The sequence below is a fragment of the Triplophysa dalaica genome, chromosome 1, assembly GCF_015846415.1.
Source record: "Triplophysa dalaica isolate WHDGS20190420 chromosome 1, ASM1584641v1, whole genome shotgun sequence".
Classification (NCBI taxonomy): Eukaryota; Metazoa; Chordata; class Actinopteri; order Cypriniformes; family Nemacheilidae; genus Triplophysa; species Triplophysa dalaica.
In genome coordinates, this window is record NC_079542.1 from 10,831,100 (window position 1) to 10,853,944 (window position 22,845).

At 38.8% G+C, this 22,845-nt stretch overlaps 2 protein-coding genes across 6 annotated transcripts in view; both read left to right on the top strand.

Moving 5' to 3' along the window:
* iqgap1 (IQ motif containing GTPase activating protein 1) overlaps positions 1–17,121 on the top strand; it is a 30,161-nt gene extending 13,040 nt beyond the window's left edge. Inside the window, exons 3-37 of the mRNA XM_056748642.1 lie at positions 847–1,003; positions 1,086–1,163; positions 1,751–1,827; positions 2,491–2,558; positions 2,913–3,026; positions 3,557–3,735; positions 3,894–3,981; positions 4,071–4,234; positions 5,495–5,579; positions 5,772–5,935; positions 6,175–6,335; positions 6,502–6,626; positions 6,888–7,051; positions 9,363–9,453; positions 9,615–9,782; positions 9,928–10,070; positions 10,416–10,586; positions 10,683–10,766; positions 10,889–10,960; positions 11,084–11,153; positions 11,408–11,772; positions 11,859–12,022; positions 12,207–12,431; positions 12,966–13,106; positions 13,471–13,555; positions 14,105–14,337; positions 14,443–14,575; positions 14,657–14,759; positions 14,835–14,970; positions 15,089–15,176; positions 15,262–15,471; positions 15,573–15,739; positions 15,840–15,962; positions 16,145–16,253; positions 16,374–17,121. Coding sequence (XP_056604620.1) covers positions 847–1,003; positions 1,086–1,163; positions 1,751–1,827; positions 2,491–2,558; positions 2,913–3,026; positions 3,557–3,735; positions 3,894–3,981; positions 4,071–4,234; positions 5,495–5,579; positions 5,772–5,935; positions 6,175–6,335; positions 6,502–6,626; positions 6,888–7,051; positions 9,363–9,453; positions 9,615–9,782; positions 9,928–10,070; positions 10,416–10,586; positions 10,683–10,766; positions 10,889–10,960; positions 11,084–11,153; positions 11,408–11,772; positions 11,859–12,022; positions 12,207–12,431; positions 12,966–13,106; positions 13,471–13,555; positions 14,105–14,337; positions 14,443–14,575; positions 14,657–14,759; positions 14,835–14,970; positions 15,089–15,176; positions 15,262–15,471; positions 15,573–15,739; positions 15,840–15,962; positions 16,145–16,253; positions 16,374–16,487 — 4,819 coding nt within the window. The 3' untranslated portion in view covers positions 16,488–17,121. The remainder of the gene's footprint in view (positions 1–846; positions 1,004–1,085; positions 1,164–1,750; positions 1,828–2,490; positions 2,559–2,912; positions 3,027–3,556; positions 3,736–3,893; positions 3,982–4,070; positions 4,235–5,494; positions 5,580–5,771; positions 5,936–6,174; positions 6,336–6,501; positions 6,627–6,887; positions 7,052–9,362; positions 9,454–9,614; positions 9,783–9,927; positions 10,071–10,415; positions 10,587–10,682; positions 10,767–10,888; positions 10,961–11,083; positions 11,154–11,407; positions 11,773–11,858; positions 12,023–12,206; positions 12,432–12,965; positions 13,107–13,470; positions 13,556–14,104; positions 14,338–14,442; positions 14,576–14,656; positions 14,760–14,834; positions 14,971–15,088; positions 15,177–15,261; positions 15,472–15,572; positions 15,740–15,839; positions 15,963–16,144; positions 16,254–16,373) is intronic.
* Positions 17,122–20,001: 2,880 nt separating this feature from the next.
* The window catches only part of crtc3 (CREB regulated transcription coactivator 3), a 31,556-nt gene continuing 28,712 nt past the window's right edge, over positions 20,002–22,845 (top strand). For 3 of the 5 annotated variants that reach the window (XM_056754678.1, XM_056754938.1, XM_056755020.1), the window contains exons 1-2: positions 20,002–20,294; positions 21,139–21,456. In XM_056754678.1, the coding sequence (XP_056610656.1) occupies positions 21,325–21,456 (132 nt within the window). In that variant the 5' untranslated portion in view covers positions 20,002–20,294; positions 21,139–21,324. Of the gene's footprint in view, positions 20,295–20,333; positions 20,624–21,138; positions 21,457–22,845 lie in introns of those variants that run through there. The other 2 variants (XM_056754771.1, XM_056754854.1) reach the window with 2 other exon arrangements.

Here is a 22,845-nt window from a genome sequence, read left to right on the forward strand (position 1 = left end):
ACATGACAGTTGTACCTGAAGCATGAAGAAACACATTTTTTTGACAGTACATTAATGCAACCGCTTTGTAACCTCTGCGTTTGTTGGCGTTAACTGAATGTTTTTGTGTGCATAGGCTCAGTGGGTTGAAATGTACAGACTGAGAATGTTATGAATGTGTTGGATATGTGAGGTACCTGTAAGCAGCTGGGATGTGACAGGATTGTGTTTTTATTGTAGAAAACCCTTCTGAATCAAGACTCCTGTGACGTAAAAGAACACAACAGGGTGTGCTATAAGTGCTCTTTCAAAGCATGTCATATTGTGTAGGGATGATCTGAGATGATCTGAGATATTTGACTTTGCATTTGATTAATGCCTGAAGGTTTTAATCTTTATAAAGGGATTCAAATGTGTTTGCAAACTGTGTTTTAAAGATGCATAACAATGGCTTGATCCTTGAGTCTTACTGCTGTGTCTTTATTCAGGCATGTTGCGACAAAGCATGCAATAAAAAAAACGAATAACTGTTCTATGTTGATCTGAGACTATTTTGTCAGTGGTTCTACCGCTTAGTAGGAATGGCCGATATGTTATGATATTTTCTGGTATTTGTTGTGATTACAATATATGTAAGATCATGCGAGACATATATGATGATTGTAAATATTTTGATTCTTTGTATTGTGAAGTGTGGGCGGGCAAGTTTTTTTCATTTGTCACCAAAAATCATGTCTGGTTGTAGCATGTTGTAACATGCTGACTTTCATACTAGCATACAACTTAATGTAGAAATGGAATGCAATAGGATAATTATGTCAGTATGATTATTTTCCTTATTCAAAACGCCAATCTCGTTTTTTTTAGATGGATTGAGGCTTGTTTAAATGAAGAGCTCCCGCCCACCACCGAGCTGGAGGAGGGCCTGAGAAATGGTGTGTACCTGGCCAAACTAGGAAACTTTTTCGCTCCTGATGTGGTCTTTCTCAAAAGGATCTATGACCGCGAACAAACACGTTATAAGGTAACGTTGACGTTTGAAAACATACACACTCAAACAGACTTTGCTATGGACGGGTTACAACTCATTTGCTACTCTTTTGTAGGCCACTGGACTCCATTTCAGACACACAGACAATACCATCCAGTGGCTGAATGCAATGACAGATAAAGGCCTTCCAAAGGTGAGTCGTGTCGAACAGAGGATATTCAGACGTGGAGACATATAGTGAACATGTTCTTCATTAGCAATGTTTCCATTTTATTGAGTCACCAGCATGACAGAGCTCGTCTCTGAGCCCCTCTCCCATGTTTGGAGGAAATGCAGCATTTTTCCGCATTAAAGTCCCCACGAACGGGAAATTGCGATCATTTTTACTTCCGCATTCTGACACATTTCCGAGTGAAAAGGAATTTCAAAGGAAAAAATGAGTGGGCGTGGCTTGCATTTTTCACTGCGAATGGATTGGATGTGTAAAAACAGCTGTTGCATTGATTATGAAATGAAACTGGCAGTTGAAGGGGAGGAGTTAACGGATGTTCCTGCCAAGCCCTCTAATTTACGTCATTTTAGATGGATAGTCATTTCAGGGCGGAAGTGCATTTTCAGATTTTAACTGAAGATTATGAGCGTACATGAATTTTAAAAAGAAAATGACCCACATTGATAACCTATTTACTATAGACGCTGCAATATTTTATGAAACAATAAGAACTGTCATTTTAATTTCACTGGGACTTTAAAGTACAAATGCTTTACTTTCCCTGACAGATTTTCTATCCTGAGACAACTGACATCTACGACAGGAAGAACATGCCTCGTTGCATCTACTGCATACATGCCCTCAGGTACCTAGTATGTCTCAAAAACTCAATCACATCCATAACACATCTTTATTTCCATTTTTTAGAAGAGAAAACTTGTCTTTAGACTGATATTTTCTCATGTCTGTACTTTCATCAAGGGTTTAGGAAAACATAAACAAATTCTTTAATATATTGGTAATACTCTGAGAGTATATATTTCAAGTTTTAACTACAAATTTCACGTTTATAATACCTGAAATGGCATTTAAATATAGGATTAAGATTATGTGTGCCTTATATCTGTATCTACATTTTTCCTCATTGAGGAAATGAATAAAGAAACCTCTTCTGGGATCTGTAAAAGCTTTAAGTAAATGTATAGAAAGTCCTTCCATCATTTTTGACTCACATTTCTGCTAAATCCAACATTGACACACCACCCAAAGGCCATAAATCTGTCCTTTAGAAACAGGAAATAACACGGCACACTAGGGGCGAGAATTTGGCCTGGCACTGGGTGAGGGCTACTGAATCATTGTGAATCTTTTCTAGTTAGTATTCATGCTGTGAGCTTGTTTAGGATACGTGTAACATCTGACATCATTTTGTTGGAGCCCATTCCCACACACAGCAATAGTTTGCCTATAGGGATGGCTCTCCTATGGGCGTTTCATTTTCCATAATAGCGCTCTGTTTTCTCTACAGCCTCTACCTGTTTAAACTTGGCCTGGCGCCCCAGATTGCAGACCTGTATGGCAAGGTTGCCTTCACAGGTGAGTCAGTCTCTGTGTGTTACCAAACTAAGATGCTAGTTTATACAATAAGAGAGGGAATGTTGTGAAAGCCCCTGTTCCCGGGAGCTTTTGTCAAAAGTTTCCTGTCATTTTGCCTTTCCCGATCTGCCTGCCAAGTTCATGGCTGGGAAGCATTATTTACAAGACCTTTTGAAAACAATGTGCAGCCAGTCAAAATCAGTAGAGGAAAAATGCACAACCAAGATTACCTTTCAAAAGTTTAACACGCTCACTAAAGCATGACATATATGACAATATTTTTTTCTGAGAAACTGTGTAATACTTGTTTTTTTACTATTGTTTTCATGTTGAATGTCTTTTTTGTCTTCTCAGAGGAGGAAATCAACAACATGAAGAGTGAATTAGAGAAGTACAACATTCAAATGCCAGCATTCAGCAAAATCGGAGGGATTTTAGCCAATGAGATGTCAGTGGACGAAGCAGCCCGTAAGCAATGTTTCAACATCTAATGACTCTCAAAGGGACAGTTTACCAAAAATGCAACTCTGTCATCAATTACTAACCCTCGAGTTGTTCCAAATCCGTTTAAATTTATTTTGTTCTGATGAACACAGAGAAAGAAATTTGGAAGAACGCTAGTAACCAAACATTTATTGGACCCCATTTTATTATCAAATTACAATGGTTGTCAAAAGTGCCCCACTGTTTGCTTTCCGACATTCTTCAAAATATCTTCTTTTGCGTTTAACAGAACAAAGAAATGTATAGAGCAATTTTTCCAACTATGGTAGTCAGTGGAGGCCATGAACTGGTTACAAGCATTCTTCCAAATATCTTTCTCTGTGTTCATCAAAACAAACATTTATGCAGATTTGGAACAACTTTGGAGGGTGAGTAAATGAACCCAGAATTTTTGGGTGAACTGTTCCTTAAAATGACTCTTAACCCATAAACATAAAAAATTAGACCTAACTTGCAGCCTAACTTGTTTTACATTATCTTCTGTGATGATTCAGTACACGCTTCTGTGATCGCCATCAATGAAGCGGTTGACCATGGAGTTCCAGAAGGCACTCTAGCTGCCATGAGAAACCCAAACGCCATGTTACTGCAGCTGGATGACAGCACTGCCCAGGAATACCAGGACACCCTGTTCCAGGCCAAGACTGAGAAAGTGGCCAACTCCAGAAAAAGAGTATGAACTGCACTCTTCAGCCAGTTTCCAAATATCAAATGTGTTTAGTTTGGATTACTAATGATATATTCTTAGGGCTTATAGCCAATTTGCCAATCACAATGAATCACATAAACAGCATTTAATCAATAAAGAATGTAAATGTAACATTTGTTCAGATCGGAGAGAACTCGGAGGCTGAACGGGATGTTTATGATGAGCTGCTCACACATGCTGAAATCCAGGGCAACGTCAACAAAGTCAACTGTACGTACGCACATTTTCTCGTCCCTGGTGTTTTTTGTGTTCCACTGCAGTAGATGATGTGATATCTTTGTGTTCGTGCTTTGTCTTAGCATCCAAAGCCTTGAATTCAACAGAACAGGCCCTGCTGAGTGGAGATGAAGATAGGCTGTATAACGCTCTCCGTTCTCCAGCATTAGGCCTGCAGTCTTTACAGGCTCAGAACAAGGGGTGGTATCTCAAACAGCTGCTGGCGGACCGTGAGCAGAAGGAGCAGGTAACAGGGTATTGCTACTCAAAGATTTGCAGGAAAATGTGAAACTGTCACATTAGAATTAAAGGTGCAGTTCAATGTTGTTAACAGCCCCCCATTCACTGGTATTGGTTACATTATAAGTGAATGGGGAGGGGCTGTGCTGTTATGTTACCAACATTTTTCCAAATATCTTCTTTTGTGTTCTGCTAAGAAAGAAAGTCATGCAGGTTTGAATTATGACATAATTTTCATTTTGAAGGTGAACCACCCCTTTAAATTAAACTAAACTTATAGAGGGTTAACGTGGCTACGTTGCTTAAAAAAACACCAACATTCATCATTAAATTAATCCAGCGTTATTTCAGTTTAATAGTAGTATTTTGATTTAGCTTTCATTCTGGTTTTCATGGTAATTTTAGTTTAAGTTTGTGTGCATTTTTAATTTTGTTGTTTGGAGGTTTTTATAATGCTTTGTTAGTTTAATGTGTTGTTTTATTTCAGTTTAAGTTGAATTTTAGTTTCATTTTCAGTTAATTTATTATTAGGGATAGTTCACCCAAAAATGAAAATTCTGCCAGAATTGAACCCTCTTGTCATTTCAAACCTCTATGACTTTCTTTTATTCTGCAGAACACAAAAGAAGATATTTAGAAGAATGTTGGTAATAGAACACCGGTGGTACATATTTACTTTTTTTACTAGTATATATTTACTAATATCTACTGTATAGACACAAAAGCAACGCAAGTGAATGGGTACCTCCGTTGTACGGTTACCAACATTCTTCAAAATATTTTCTTTTGTGTTGAAATGACAAGTGATGATAGAATAGTTTTGGGTAACTTATTTTTTTGCTTCATTCTTTTATGTTTTATTCCCCAAATTTAAAAAAACATTTAGATCAATAACACCTCAACACTAATGGGGCAGTCAATATTTCCCGCCCTAACTTGCTCCTTCAATGCATCAAACAATGCAGTTTGTTAATACTGGCCCTAAATTTCTTTCTTTGGCTGCACTCATAAATTTGAACAGTACAAATAAAATATACACCGTGTCTACACCGGCACACTTCTTGTTCAAATGGGATTGTCGCGCCACGCCACATCCAGTGTGGACAAAATGTAAAATTACGATGGGTTCCAATGCGTCCTCTTATCTTTTATCACACCCTGCCGCGTCCAGTGTAGACACAGTGTAAGATACAAATTAAGATCCAACTTTTCCTCTTGAACTAACCTTTTAATGAAATTTTCTGTGTTGTTCCTCCCCCATTCCTAGAATGCCCCTGGAGAGTCGCTGACCAAGGAGGAGTTACAGATCGGCGTGGAAGCAGCCAATGGGCTTGCTGTAGACTATCAGAGATGTGCGTAATCCCTTCTGTGTCACTACATTCTTCTGAACTTACAAAATCCTGACCCAGTTTGTTGCTCAGAGAGGCAGACATGTCAGAAAATGTCTGTGTTGTCTTTGGACTCTTATTTATGCATTAATGCCATCTCACAGCTGTCATTCTGTATAGAACAAAGAGTGAAGTGTGTGTTTTTGTGTGACTCAGTGCTGCGGGCGGTGGAAAGGATCAATGTTGCCATCAGAAAGGGTGAAGCAGAGGAAACAGTGAACGAGCTGATGAATCCAGACGCCCAGCTGCCGCAGGTTTACCCCACTGCAGCAGATCTGTACCAGAGAGAACTGGCCTGCCTACAGCAGCAGAGCCCAGAGGTCAGTACACACCCACAAATACACTCCCATTTGGATCCACACTAGACCAGATAACCCATCTAGAAAAAATCCATTTGGCTTAGGTCTCCATTCAAAATCAATTCAGAAAACTTAAAATAAGAGACTTTACTGTTACCAGAGACATCTTTCAAAACATTATTTACGTGAAGTTTACATAAGTAAATGAGCTGTAACTGTACAGTCCAGTCTAGATTTTCATGCTCTACTTGACTGCACAGGGCTCTTTGTCACACCCGGAGCTGTTGGTTGCCGTGGAGATGCTGTCCTCTGTGGTGCTGATAAACGAGGCGCTGGATGTCGGGGACCGGCCTGCCGTGTGGAAACAGCTCAGCAGTCCAGTCACCGGCCTCGGCAATGTGGAGGATGAATACTCCCAGAGGTGAGTCCACAACATGGTCTGAGACATGAACGGTTCAAGTCGACATAAAATCAGAAAGGATCCTATTTTTTACTAATGACCATTAAAAAGATTCACCCAGAAATAAAATGACTTTATGTGATCACACTTATGTTTGTATTAACTTATAATTGTTGTATCGCTGAAGGTATTTGGATGAGCTGGTGCGTCTAAAGGCAGCTGCGAGGGAAGAAGGTAGCGACTATCTTACCTGGAATGACATTCAGGCCTGCATAGACCAAGTCAACAATACTATTCAAGAGGAACATGAAAGTGAGTCGGGAGATTGAGTGAATTTGAGGAAAATTCTGATTCTACTGTATGACGGTGCTTAAAGGAGAAATATAGTTGGAAAGAAATCTACTATGGTAGTCAATGGTGCCCCAGAACTGTTTAGTTTCCTACATTCTTTTAAATATCTTTCGTGTCTTTAAAATGCAGGTTTAAAAAAACTTGAGCGCAAGTAAATGATGACAGAATTTTCATTTTTTCGGGTGAACAAATCATTTGATATTTATGCTCTCGTGTCTTTAGGGATTGCTGCTATTGGACTGATCAATGAAGCCCTGGCAGAGGGAGACTTACAGAAGACCACGGCTGCTTTACAGCACCCAGCCGCCAAGCTGACAGATATAGATCCATCTCTGGCCCAGCATTACTATGATTTACTGCAGGAGGCGAGGAGAGAAAAGGCCCATGTATGTAAACAAGAAACAACAAAAACACTCATATCTGAATATCGGTCAATCAAAGCACATAAAAACAGTCCTAAAGGAATTTGTTTAGTATATTAGTAATAAACACATCATGTGCATAAATGTGCTGAGCTGACTCAAGTCTGATGACATTGTGTGCTCATACCATCTCCCCCACGTGTTGCTTTTGTTCACCAGTTCTGTTAAATGGTAAACACACAGTAACATCTAAGCACCACAACCGACTTCTTTTTGAAGAATCATTTTGGTGTGTGTAAATAGAAATGGCCCTTCACCAGAAAGAACAGAAACCGGTTCATATCTACTAGCTAACCACATGTCAGTTTGGCACAGTCACTGTTTTTACGCCACGCCCACATGTTTCCTGTGGACCTAAAACTGAAACCTCTAGTATGCAGGTGAATGCTGTAGGGCACATTGGAGGCCAATGGTTTACCACAGCGGAGTGTGCCACTGTGGTTAATAGCTATACTGCGTTTTTGGAGGCAAAGAGCGAAATAAATCCCTAAATGTTAGGTTTCGGTGCTACAGACACTAATATGCTCATCTGAATGTCCGTAGCAGTGTAACCTTCATGTAATTTACCACTAATGTAAAGTTATGTGTAACAATATTTTTTGGTAACATTGACTCTTAGATGCCAAACTTAGACAAAAACGGTCAAGTACCATTACATCAAAAAAAAAGGGTTGAAAAAGTGTTTCCTTTCGCCATGATTATCATAAGAGTCGGAAATAACAAAGCCGGTGACTCTGTCTCTGCCTTAAAAGGGCAAAATTCTGGTGCTTTGTGATACAGGGGTTTTGGGTCAGACGTCACTCCTCGACAGGGTCACTCTAGTGTGAAGCTCAGATAAAACCAAATCTGTTCCACTGACACAGGAAGTGGTCAGAATTCATGTTTGAGGATTTATTACTTCTGCAATTTTAAACGATATAAAGGAATAGACAGAATTCAATTCAAGTTTATAGAATAATGGAGTGATGTGACCGGATAAACAGTGAACAACTCCGTAATTTACTTGTTTTGAATAGAATCAGAAATATTAAATCTTTATGTCAGTCTTATCTCTGGTGGTAACCATACAAATTGAATTATATTTGTTCAAATAGTCAGTATTTGTGCAACATATTGTTTGAAATTTGTTTTCAGTTGTTAGGCGCTTTATGTTTACATTTAGAGATGACCTTTAAGTGTGATTGGAGTAGACAAACCTTCTCTTATCGTACAGTGTTTTAAAGCGTAGTAGAGGCTGTAATGTAATCTCAGACATTGCACCACACTCCTTCAAGTTACTCTTATAAGGTTGAAAGACTTTATTCGGAAGTTCTGTTCACTTCCACTCCACCCGACTGGGACTCTTTTTGCACTATAAACCAGCACACATTATTTTTTATAGGTATTAAATTGTTACTCAGTGAAGCAGAGTCTTATCGACTCTGAAGGAACAACGTTCTCCTCTGTTGCACAATTTGCCACACCCATCAGGTTTGGTGTGCTTCTGCTTTGCCAGTAGGCGGGCAGACTGCAGAGGGACATGTGTGCTCGGCAAATCGAGGTCCCGCAGATTGTGCTCCGGAAACTGAGCTCAGCATGTGGTTACGGCGAATGTGAGAGAGCAACTGCACCACCTGGTGGTGGTTGTAGTATAATCCTTCATGAACCTGTTTGTTTTGCACATTTTGTCATCTTAAACCATATACAAATGACAATTTAAGTGAATCCAAAGTGGAAAAAATGACGTTTTTGTACCCCTGATACAAAAATATAGATCCATGGAGGTTATAACTTATCTGAAATTGCTATTAAATATTTCTGTTAACTGAAATTAAATGAAATAAAGGACTAAATATTATCAAAAAAAATATGCTAAACAAAAATAAGACATGTTCTAGAACTTAATTAAATTCATATAGAATGTAGTTGTTTATTAAGTCTTATTACATTTTATCTTTGAGTTGCGCATTTTTCTATCTTACTTACTATTTACAAAGATTACAAAATTGTATAATATCTGTTGGTCAGATATGACTTCAAGGTTATGTCCTCCAGGTCATTTTTTGCTTGACAGTAAACACATGTTCATTGACGGAATTAATGTATCACACCTCACATTAGGTGCAGCTGACTGACACCTACAGTATTGTGAGTGTCAATAATGTCTGGCGATATTTTGTACTAGTGTGCCTGAAATTAGACAGTAGTTTTTATCAGACCCATCAGAATACGTGTGGATTACTTTATGTGGTTCTGCTATTGTGAGTGATTCTTATTCATCAGAATATATTTTCAGGAGTGTGGAGATCCCTCTGCAGTCCTATGGTTAGATGAGATCCAGGACGCCCTCCTGAGAGCCAACAAAGACTCAGAGGAAGCGCTGCAGTGTAAGAATGCTCTTTTTTGTCACTGCAGACTTACAGTACCAGTTACTTTTGTGTTTATTCATTCAGTTTGTATCTCTCTTGACTTTCATGAAGAATTTAAAAATTCATCTTTTCAATAAATCATCTGAGTTTCTCTGAACTATCATCTCGCTTGTCTTCAGTCTCTCAGGCAATTCAGACCATTAATGAGGCCGTGGATAACAGAGATGCTTCTCAGACGCTGGCAGCCCTGCGCTCACCAGCTGCCGGTGTGTACGGAGTCACTCCTGAATGTGCTCAGATATACCAGGATGACTTGTACAAAATTAAAGAGGACAAGAAACAGGAAGGTGAGATAAAGAGCCTTTTGAATTCCGTTAATGTAATTTATGGTAAAACATATATTTCTCTTGATTTTCTTTACACTTTTTTTGAACAGCCTGGATGTAGATGTTCTAGTGTGAGTTGTGTTGTTTGTGTTGTTGATGTTTTTAGGGGATAATGGCAGTGAATGGATGAAACACTGGGTGAAGGGAGGACACAACTACTACTATAACCTGAAGACTGAACAGGGCACCTGGGATGAGCCTCCAGACTTGGTTTCAAACAACACTCAACTCAACAAGGAGGAAATACAGGTAGACTTGCATGCACATTTATGTTTATTCATTTAACAGGCGATTTTTACTTACAAATTAGAGAGCATTTAACATTTTTGCCTAAGAAGCCAAACAATACACATCTTCTTTATGAGTAAGAAAATGGTTGAAGCCACGAACCTGAAACTAGGATGTGTTCTCAATATGTCAGCAACATTGCAAAGCAGTTTTCTCATAGAATCTCAGAAGTCTGTCAATAATAATGCGGTTAAGTTTTTGCTCTGTATATTGTGTTTTTGGTTAGTTTTATTTGCTTTCTATTGCATTTCTATTACTTTATAAATTTTACTCTTCCTGTTGTCTTGACTCTGTGTTTTTGCATAGTCGGCTGTCACAGGAGTAACTTCAGCGTATAACCGAGAGCAGCTGTGGTTGGCAAACGAGAGTCTGATCACCAAACTGCAAGCCCGTTGCCGCGGTTTCATGGTCCGGCGTGGAATGAAGGAACGTCTCCAATTCTTGAAGTCTCAGGAGCCATCGGTTAATTGCATACAGGTCTTTATCCTCTGGCTTGCTTCATTAGACAAAACTTTAGTAAACTTAAAAAAAGGCTAAAAGTCACTCCTAACTATCTGGATCGGTTTACAATAGGCTCACTGGAGAGGCTATAAGGACAGAAAGAAGTACAATGATAGGAAGCAGTACCTAAGTGATCACGCTGATGATGCTGTTAAGGTGAGAAGAAGATCTTCCTATTATATAATATCTTGAAATTGTATAACGCTTACATGATGTGACATGTTTATGCTGGTTGCATTACTGTTCATGCGAGTGAATATATTAATGTTTTTGTGTAGATTCAGTCAATGGTCAGGATGCACCAAGCTCGTAAAAAATACAGAGATCGTCTGAAGTACTTCAAAGACCATGTAAGTATTGTTTGAAAATGACATGGATAAAACCTAAGATTTTATTTTAAGATGAGCTTACTACCTCTTACTACACAGTGTTTGGGCAGAAGGTCTCAAATGTTTTTATTTTTCTCATTTCAGATAGACGATATAGTCAAAATTCAGGCGTTCATTCGAGCCAACAAAGCGAGAGATGACTACAAAACACTCAGTAAGCATTTTTTTTCCCTCCTCAAATAGACAACAAAACCAGTCTTAAGGGTCAATATTTCTAAATTAGGATGTATACATCATCTGAAAGCTATTTAAAACTGAGGAAATATAATTGATAAAATTGCCTTTGAAGATGTTAATCATGGCGCTGTTGAAGGCTGTTGCTAAGAAGAAACAGGTTTGTTGTGACCATAGTCTTCTTCCGTTCTTTATCGTACCTGCCTGAACAAAAATCATTCTTTTTTTTAACAGTCAACGCGGATGAGCCTCCAATGGGAGTTGTCCGTAAGTTTGTCCACCTGCTGGATCACAGTGACCAGGACTTCCAGGAAGAGCTGGAACTGATGCGGTTAAGAGAGGAAGTGATCACCAACATCCGCTCCAACCAGCAGCTGGAGAACGATCTCAATCTGATGGACATCAAGATCGGCTTGCTGGTTAAAAACAAGATCACCCTTCAGGAAGTGGTGTCTCACAGCAAGAAGCTCACCAAGAAGAACAAGGGGGAGCTGTCCAACCTCATGATGATGAATAAGCAAAGAGGTGGACTGAAGGCTCTCAGTAAAGAGAAGAGGGAGAAGCTGGAGGCATATCAGTTTCTCTTCTACCTCTTACAGGTAATCTTCTTTAACCTAAGGCCTTCGGTAATGCTCATCTTTTAAACAATCATTTAGATATTTATGGTATTCTGTGTGTTCCTCAGACCAATCCAACCTATCTGGCCAAGCTGATCTTTCAGATGCCACAGAACAAGTCAACCAAGTTCATGGACTCTGTGATTTTCACATTGTACAATTATGCTTCCAACCAGCGTGAAGAATATCTCTTGCTCAATCTCTTCAAAACCGCCCTGCAAGAGGAAATCAAGTAGGAACCGATACACCTCTATATAGGCCTTATTTATTCGTTTAATATGCTTCTCAAAAATAAACAGTACTTTATCAACAACAGTTAAAGACAATGATTAAATGTTTGGTTTGTTTATAGAAACAAACTTCACAAGATAAGAAACTTTGCAAATCTCTCTGTGATGTTTCTCCTGTAAATACAGATCCAAAGTGGACCAGATCCAGGAAATCGTAACAGGAAATCCAACGGTCATTAAGATGGTGGTGAGCTTTAACAGGGGGGCCAGAGGTCAGAATGCCCTCAGACAGATCCTGGCTTCTGTCGTGAAGGAAATCATGGATGACAAAATGCTCAACATTAGAACCGACCCTGTGGACATATACAAAAGCTGGGTGAACCAGATGGAGAGTCAAACAGGAGAAGCCAGGTGAGCATTTTAAGATGTTCACATTAAAACAGTGTTCTTCTAATGGAAAAATTGTGGGAATGCTCAATATTGAGGAAGGGATAATGTACATCCAGCTGGTTGTTATCACAGAATGATCCCTGATTTATCTTATTTTATTGGTTTACAAATAATATTGGGTCAAAACATTTCATTAGCTCATTTGTAGTGAATAGAGACCATTCGTTCAAACAACAAGTTCAAAGTAGAACATGCAATTGGGTTGGTAAATATACTCTTATTTATGTTATTCATTTAGCATATTTGTATTTAATTCATGTGTAATATTAAACTGCACAGGCAAAGATGACTGGTACTACCCAGATAACTTTGTGGTATTAGTTTTGAGTGGTTGTTTCTTGGAATGTCGTGGCTAGCCAATCAGAATCAAGTATTTCAAAGTGCTGTGTAATACATTTTTCAAGTGCATGCAGATAAAAGACTAAAATTGACTTTTATTTTTAAAAAGTTACATAACCTTCATAACCTTTAAATGACTGAGATTCTACTCTGCAGCAAATTACCGTACGAGGTGACTCCAGAGCAAGCAATGAGTCATGAGGAGGTTCGAACACGCCTGGAAGCCTCCATCAAGAATATGAGAACCGTCACCGACAAATTTCTTTCAGCCATAGTTGTTTCTGTGGACAAAATACCGTAAGTTTTTACATCTGCCACTGTTGAATGTCCCTTCAAGGAAGACTTTTGACTTCATTCACTGACCATTCGCACACACATATTTGTACATTGGTCCTCACTTTAAATAATCTGAATTCATCAACGTGGATGCTCTTGATACAAACAATTAGGTATAGTCGCCTGTTTTGTGTGAGAACATTTGTTCACTTGAATGTCCTTATTAGTGAATGTCACATGTCTGCATGTATTTTTTGCATGGTTAATAATTCTTTAATATATGAAAATTACTCAGCAATCCCATATTTGAATATTCAAATAAATGTCTGCATCAGGACCCACTTCTTTGTTCTTGTGTGTGTCTGTATGTTTCACTCATATGTAGATATGGCATGCGTTTCATCGCAAAGACGCTAAAGGACACACTTCATGAAAGGTTCCCTGATGCCACCGAGGATGAGCTTTTGAAGGTTTGTAACGTCACAGCTTCTAAAATTAAGTGTTTTGCATCCATTATTCTTCAGTCTTAAGTTGAAACGTATTTAGATGTTTTTGACGCTTTACCTTGGTCACGTCTCTCAGCTGGTCCCCGCTGCTTCCCCACAGTTCAGTTCTAGCAGCGCTGTGCTCTGTTATTGGTTGTCCTGAATTCTGAGCATTCCTTTCGTTTCCGTTTTATTGTCATACTTCAGTCACACACTCCTTGGTCACCATCTCCTGGAAAGAGGTCCTACTTCTGTCTGTCGTTTTCTTTTATTCCTCACTTTCTCTCTCTCTTTTTTCCAATGCTATGGCTCCAGCTCATCTCTTGGCCCTTGCTTATGCCACTTTCAAGAGGTTTCTGATTTCTGATGAGCTCCTGCCCAGGTGAGCCATGCTTTTGTCACCCTCATCTTCTTGCTTCTTTATCTCTCAGTAGTTTTCTGTACCTCAAACCCCTCACACACACTTGTAGAAGTAGAGCATCTAACACAACGCTGTTTTTTCTGATTGTCGTGACATTCTGATTATCTTTTAAGATTGTGGGCAACCTTCTGTATTACCGCTACATGAATCCTGCCATCGTTGCCCCTGATGCCTTTGACATCATCGACATGTCAGCTGGAGGTCAGCTGACCACAGAGCAGAGGAGAAACCTGGGATCCATCGCCAAAATGCTTCAGCACGCCGCCTCCAACAAGATGTTCCTCGGAGACAACGCCCATCTCAACCCCATCAATGAATACCTCTCCATCTCCTACCAGAAATTTAGGTACAAGTGATATTGGACTGCCTGTTGTGTTTGTTTTATTACCTACAACTTTTTAAATACTCGCATAAACTCTGTAGTAACACGGTATCTTTATTTGTCCCAAAGACGTTTCTTTTTGGCCGCTTGTGATGTCCCTTCTTTGGAAGACAAGTTCAATGTGGATCAGTACTCTGATCTGGTCACTTTGACCAAACCTGTAATCTACATTTCCATTGGGGAGATGATCAACACTCACACGGTAACCATCTGAAGCTTGTGATATTCACAAGATCATCCCCCCCAATGCAAAGGTTTTAAAGACTATGTGTTTTGTCTTTAGCTCTTACTGGATCATCAGGATGCCATTGCACCCGACCACAATGATCCCATCCATGAGTTGCTGGATGATCTTGGGGAGGTGCCCAGCATAGAGTCGTTAATAGGTGAGTCAGTGCTCTAATGTCTCGGGATGCTGAGATTCACCAGCGTCAGACTGATAATGTGTTATTCTCTCGCAGGTGAGAGTCCACTTCCCTCTGATGACCCTAATAAAGAAATGATGGGCAAGACAGAAGTGTCTCTCACTCTCACCAACAAGTTTGATGTTCCTGATGAAGCCAATACTGAAATGGATGCCAAGACTCTCCTCCTCAAGTAAGAATAACATGTTACTCAAATGTTTGTTCCAAAGCCTTTATTTTTCTTAAACTAGTTTCACGTGACAATTTTCTGACTATGTGACTTCAATATTTGACCGTTTTGTATCTTCTAGCACCAAGAGGCTTATAGTAGATGTGATCCGGTTTCAGCCGGGAGAGACGCTCACTGAGATACTTGAGACTGTCGCTTTACCAGAGCAGGTACAGTATTTTAACGTCAGTTTTTAGAATAAAAAGGAAATGGAAATTTTAAACTTACGCATGACACAATTTTACGGTGGAACAGGAAACAGAGTACCAGCGCGCCATGCAGAGAAGAGCCATTCGCGATGCTAAAACGCCCGAGAAAATGAAGCAAGCCAAACCAGTTGTGGACGACAGCCTCACCTTGCAAGGCAAAAAGGAGAAGATCAAGAGCAACCTGCAAAGACTAGGAGAGCTGGGAAAAGTTCATCCTGAGAAGAAATACCAGGATCTTATCAATGATATCGCCAAGGTACTGTTCCCAATTTTTTGAACCATATATGCAACCATTTTGGTTTAATTTATGTAGTATGTGCAATAGCGCCTACTTTTAATTTGAAATTACTTGTGTAGGATATCCGAAACCAGAGGCGATACCGTCAGAGACGGAAGGCGGAGTTGGTGAAGCTACAGCAGACCAATGCTGGACTGAACTCCAAGACCAATTTCTACAATGTGCAGATTGACTACTACAATCAATACATCAAGACCTGCATGGACAATTTAGCCACCAAGGGCAAGTGAGTGACATGATTGACAGCGTTTTATTTATTGTCTAATTGTTGTTATAGCTGTTTTTGTAGATATTTGGTGCTAAGGTCTAAACTTCTTTACCCTTAGAGTATCTAAGAAACCTGGAGACAATAAGGCCAAGAAGAGTAAGCAGGTGTCACAGAAGTACACGGCAGCCCGTCTGCACGAGAAGGGAGTGCTCATTGAAATTGAGGATTTGCAGAAAAACCAGTGAGTTTACGTCTATACGCACATTTAAAATGTTTTGTGTTGGGTTCATCTTTTTTTTTGACAAAGACGTTCTAGAGCATGCTTCCACCTTTTAATTCAGCGTTCACATAATTTCAGCCATTCTAATTGTAAAGTTGAATAATAGTAATTTACTAATACTCTGCTACTTTGTACTTTTACAGGTATAAGAATGTGATTTTTGAGATCTCCCCATCTGAGGCTGTTGGCGTGTTTGAAGTGAAAGCTAAGCTTATGGGAGTCCATTTGGAGACATTAATGTTGGAATACCAGGTGTGAATGTTCTTCCTTATTTCAAAATCTCAAAAACCAACGTCATACAGTTAATGGATACATTTATCCGTAGGAAGGACCTGCTGTGTATGTCATTTTTTTGTTACTTTTTAATTACAGGACCTTCTTCAATTACAGTACGAGGGGGTGGCTGTGATGAAGCTGTTTGATCGAGCTACTGTAAACGTTAATCTTCTCGTTTTCTTGCTCAACAAAAAGTTTTATGGCAAATAGACCCTCAGAAAGGAACTTCATAGACTGTTGCGCGCACAGTGAAGCCCACACCACGATCATCTTTACAGATAAAAATCTTTCCGGCACTACCCTAAATAAGCCTGTGTACCTTTTTTGCTTTTCTCAAAGGATAGTTGTTTTTGAATGTACATGATTAGGAGCTTCGTTGATCACAGATGTTTATCTTATGGACGTGTTATGATTCACTGTTGACCGTTTTTATGGAGATTTTCAGTTTTCAAACGGGTGTCAGTAGTTTGCTATGATTTCTGTAAACTGTAGTTGCATGAGCTTTTTGTATGTAAAATGAAATTTTTATTACATTATATTCTTTGGGAGACGAGAAATTGTCTCCCTATCTTATAGGAAAATGGAAACGGTGAAAACTAAGTGTTATAGCCAAATTCCTTTACATGTTACCAAAGAATATTTATCAGAAAAAAAAATGTTGTTTGATCGATGAATATTGGCCGGTAAAAAATATATATTTTCTAGAGCATTTAGACACAGCATGCTGGAAGAATTTTAAGTTAATGTTTGTAGCCATGTTTCCTATGTTTTGTCATTTTTTTGTTTGTTTGTTTTATGGTGCCTTAACTTGAATAAACTGTTGCGAAAATGTGGAGAAGCTTTATCATGGCTCATAAATTCCATTTATTTTTAGGATAAGCAGAGACAAAAAACGATTAGAATTTCGTTATCTTTTTTTAACACACGGCTGTTTATACACTCTTGTTTATAAAATATATCAATATTATCCTCCTACACAAAAAAAGTGATAATCAACAAATGGACAGACAGACATCTGAAAAAAAACAGTTTCAAACAGTGGAGAAACCATAAACTTTAATTTAATTTCTGGTGTAAATGTTCTGATGTCTTACGTGGTGTTTTCAGTTTTTGTACCCTTGAAAAAAAAGCTATTCTTTTTTCTGTTTGAGTATTTCATGAAGCTGTAGTGTGTATATTTTCACTTATGCATCTGATACTGGAATGCCAGATTGGTAGTTGTATGGAATATATAACTGTAAAGTGGTTTCCGAATGTCACTTTGGCTAAAATTTTAAATGGTTAACAAAAATGCTGATCAGATTAATGACACAGGATTATTCACTGTCCAATGTTTCATGTGCAACAATTTCAATGAAATCTGCAATTCTTTGACCTCATTGTGTGTTTTTCAAGTCAAATGATTAAATACCTATTCAATGTAACATTTCTTCATAAATTGCTCTAGGCGACGTTAGCTGTTGCACATCTAAAATTATTACAAATAAAAAGAACACATTTATGAAGAAAAAGACGCACACAATATGTTTATGTTGCTTATGTTTAGAAGTCAGGAATTGTTTTTGTCAAACTGTGGAAAACTTCTTCACATATGCAACCTTTTTTTAAGGCTTTCAGAAGACTGTTATATTAGGAAAAGGGAAAAACAGCTACTTTAACAATTTGCATTTGTTTTTAAGAATGCAAATCTATCTATAGAGTAAACAAATGCCACACCACTAAATGAACGAATTTTGTAAACTCACTGGAGGTAAGGGCAGAGAGTGCAGAGATTAGGCAATAACGGTGACCAATAATATCCATTTAAATAGCCATACATTCTAATGAAGTACAGTAGATGTTATACTGGAGTTTGTTAGAAGCGGTAATTAGACATAAGATGTGGAGTGTATAGACAGCATTCTCTCTTGTCCATGATTTAGGTTTTCTTTCTTCCTAGGGACATCATCCTAAATGTAATTATTAATATAGTTTTGGGAACACAATCTGAATACAGAATTGTTTCAAGCAGATACACTGAAAATCAAGAACCCTTCAGATGAACTAATGCAATAATATGAAGCAATCAGCATTTAATAGATTGAAGTGTTAAAAAAAATGTTCTAACGCTTCTGTGTGTACGGCAGAATTGACAGAAAAAGATGTGACCTGATTTTACTGTAAGAAATTACAGGAGAGGGCCATTAAGACTATGCCATCAAGTTTTCTTTACATTTGTACTATTTTTATTCACTTATGATGAACGGCCCAGAGTCCAACATGAAACAGATGGGATAGTGTTAAATCTGGTGTTCTTACATGCCAGCATGTTTTATCTGTAAAAATGCAGTGGGTTAACAAGAGATGCTTTCAGATCATCTAGCATATACATGAATGAATATTTAAAATAGGTTTACTAGTGAGCATTGGACAATCTAATAGCATGCCCATTTACCTATATTTTTGGATCTATATGTCATACTTATGTATTTACAATTCTGCTCTTACAAGTAAAGATGCCACAATCTCAAGTGAAAGTTTTAGGCTCGTCCGTCTGATCCTAATCACTTTACAATTAATGTACAGCATAGACTTACACAGAATTACTACTAAATATTTAAGGGAAAAGTGTATAACATGTACAATGCACAAAATTTATTCAAAATGAGTATCTGCATGTTTGCCATGCGTGTTATTAGTGATGAATCCTGTTTTGCAGTGATATAATAAACTAAGATGAAAAAACAAACGTACCCCTGCTCCTATACTGTCATGCAAACAAGGGGTTTGTAGAAAAAATCCTCTCAGTTTGCTACTGAAATCATATTGTATATTATAATAGCAATTGGGGGTACGTTGGCTTAGTGGTTAGCACGTTCGCCTCACACCTCCAGGGTTGGGGGTTCGACTCCTGCTTCCGACCTGTGTGGAGTTTGCATGTTCTCCCCGTGCCTCGGGGGTTTCCTCCGGGTACTCCGGTTTCCTCCCATGGTCCAAAGACATGCATGGTAGGTTGATTGGCATCTCTTTGTCCGTAGGGTGTGAGTGAATGAGTGAAAAATTGTCCGTAGGGTGTGAGTGAATGAGTGAATGAGTGAATGAGTGAATGAGTGAATGAGTGAATGAGTGAATGAGTGAATGAGTGAATGAGTGAATGAGTGAATGAGTGAGTGTGTGTGCCCTGCGATGGGTTGGCACTCCATCCAGGGTGTATCCTGCCTTGATGCCCGATGACTCCTGAGATAGGCGCAGGCTCCCCGTGACCCGAGGTAGTTCGGATAAGCGGTAGAAAATGGATGGATGGATAATAGCAATCTAACATAATGCATTGGTGACATTCCAGTTTTGACTTGAAATGTACAACTTACCTCAATACACATCATACAGACTATAGTCCAAATCATAAAGGAACATTTTTGAATAAAAGTATAATTGGAATGTCTGATAATGTTTATAATTGGAACATGACATGAAAGCCATTACAACTGAATAATTCACCCTTATTACATAATTATACCAATTGGGCCAGGCCTGCTTTTGTTTAGCTTTTGCTAAACAGTCCAAATGACTAACATTTAGGCCTACATGTTGAATGGTAAGTATTTTATTGTGCAATTAGCAATTTTACCGAAAACAAAACAGGAAAAGAATTATTCTAAGACCCTTTAAAACAAACAAGACTATCTCTTTAAGGGAACTCCACTGCCGCCTTGTGGACACAACTTAAAAAATTGGCATACAGTTTTTGGGGCAGGCTTGTGTATTTTTTTCCCTCGGCTTGTTTTTACTCGGAGTGAGAGATCGGAGTTGACAAAACAAATGTGTGCACAGTGCAGCCAAGTCCAGAATTGGTGTATTACAGTTCAGGTGGATCTAGATCATGGGCACGGAGAAGAAGAGAGTTCAAGGGAATACATGCGGACTCCGAGATCAGATTTCACCGCTGCATTTCACGAATCAGTGACATCTAAACATTTTCTCAGACTCGAATGACAACTGCGGTCGATCTGTGGCCGTTGAATGTCCCGCCGCAGGACAGTGAGTTTCATTTGCTACCTTACTGTCAAGTTCGTGTTGCTCCTAACGTTACCTGTTTCTGTCAGTTTTGAATGTGTAATGAGGTTTACTTTGACAAGACCACTTGTTGAAATGTTACTAAACTAAGTTCAGTGTTGTGGTCATTACGAGTGATTGTAATTTATCATATAAGGGGACTTTTTAATGAATCGAACGGGTGTTAATCGCTTTTTCTGGCTGATTGAAAATCATTTTAATATGGAGATTGTGTCATATCGCTCATTAGCTGGTTAGCTGTCACGGCTCCGCTTTACTGTACCACATAACGTGCATCCAGTAATATTGATCAGGTAATTGACTTTAAGAACACCGAGTGTTGACTTTCATTCATAAAAAGTGTAAACTTAGACTCTTCAAATAGTTTTTATTAATATACATAAAATTGAAAGCGTTTTCCTCAGAATCTGAAGTATTTAGCTCGCTCGCTCGCTAGCCGGGGTCGATGTCAAAGTTGACGTTTTGTGCGTCCAATGTAAAATGTTTGTTTTTTTGTTTTTGTCAGAGCAGTGTTTAACATTTCATCATGTTTCCACAATAACAAAGTAACGTTAAGTTAAAAAAGCTACGTTATTTGGTGATCCCGAACAATAACGTCGCTTAGGGCTAAACGCTTTTGATTTAGCGACGTCCAACGTTAGTTTCCTGACAAACTTTTAGCAAACAAAAAATTGACATCTTCGGCCGTACACGGATGCTCAGCCATTTACATATAAGACATTTTTATACATTTTACAGTTTATTATACTGGCTCATTCACGTTAGTCAAGTTGTTAATATATGTTAACTGTTTCTCCGCATTTTCCAGCTCATTAATGGTGACAAAGTTCTTGTCATTAAATTGACCCCTTCAAACCCCTCTAAAGCTTCTGTACGGCACTTGGACACCCTTTTCAGACATGAAGGGACAGCGTAAACGCATTTGACTTCGATATCGAAAACAATCAACCACCATTTATCCGTGAAGTTGATCTCGAAACTCTGCGGCCCAACCATGTCAGGATCCCCGGGCTCGAGTGCCTCCAACCCGCGGAAGTTCAGCGAGAAGATCGCGCTTCACAACCAGAAACAGGCGGAGGAGACGCTGGCCTTCGAGCAGCTCATGACAGACCTCACCGTCTCAAGGGTAAGATCAGCCACATTGAGACATTATATCGTATCCTAGATTTCATTAAGCAAATGCTCAAGTTTGAACTCTGCGCAGTTAAATCATTGTGTGTGTGTGTAAAAAGCATGTGGAGTGTGTCAGTGAGTCACCCCGCTGCCTGTCATAGGTGAGCTGCGTGCTGTCATTTACATTGTAGGAATGCTTATGGAAGTGTTGCTTTTCATTAAATTATTGTTTTCAATATACCAGTGAACACTTGACACTTGAAAATGAATCACATGAATTAAATATTGGCTATCAAGGGTGGTTTGTTTGTTACTGTAGTTGTTAGTTACCCTCAGTCCACACAGTAACCATGGCAACCACAGTTTACGCCAAAATGTCATTCACTAATAGCCATTGACACTACAAAGAATGTTAACTGCGTCGAGCTGCTTTGCATTTTCGTTTACATTTACAGAAACTGCATGTTAACATGTTCGAGGTGCTGATATCTGATGACCACATCTGTATTGAGAACATCATTCACTGGTTTCAGGTTGCAGGAGAACGCTTTGTGTGTTTTGGCATGGCAGGGTTAAGAGTTTGAGCTATATTTATTTTTTATCTATGTCTGCGGTTGAACTTTTCATCTTTTTAAGTATGTTTTAGAAATATTGGTCATGTGCATTGGTTAACTCCTATTTTTTATATCAGAAAGTTGTTTCTAGAACTGTGTGGAGTCTGTAGGTGTTAACGAATGAATGATCTGCCAATTGATTTGGCTTGCTCCTCTTATAAGGCACAAGCAGAAGTGTTTGTGTCATAGTTTAAAGTCAGGCCTCTCCACAAAGAATTTGTCTTATGCTGCCACATCAGCCACTCGAATGAGCCCTGGAGGAAAATGCTTATAAAATCTGCAGTTTTGTGGTGGAAAGGACGCAATTTGCATTTCACACATTTGGTTAAATATTAAACATCATACGTATAGCAAACCAAGTCATTCTAAAGCATGCAGCACGATAAAAGACAATAGAATGTATTAGAACTCATTATCATATTAAAATTGCCCACACTGGATGCGGTGCGACACGCTTTTGTCATGTTGCTCCGGTCGCGTTCGGTGTAGACACGGTGTTAGTTCCTGCATAAGTTCAAGGACAAGAATTTTATAGGAAAGAGACTGTTTAAGTGGTTTGAGTGAATTTGTTTGTATGATTATTTTACGCCATACCTGCTTCCATGGCTATTTCATGGCGAGAACATTTTTGTTGGTTTGAGTGAATAAATAAATTAACTGAGAGATAAAGTGGCGGTGTGTACCAATGTTATGTGAAGTGTATGTAAATGTAAGCTAGCGAAAGGGTAAAAATCATTATTGGTACTGATATACCAATATAGACAATACAGAATCTTGCAAAGTTGTTT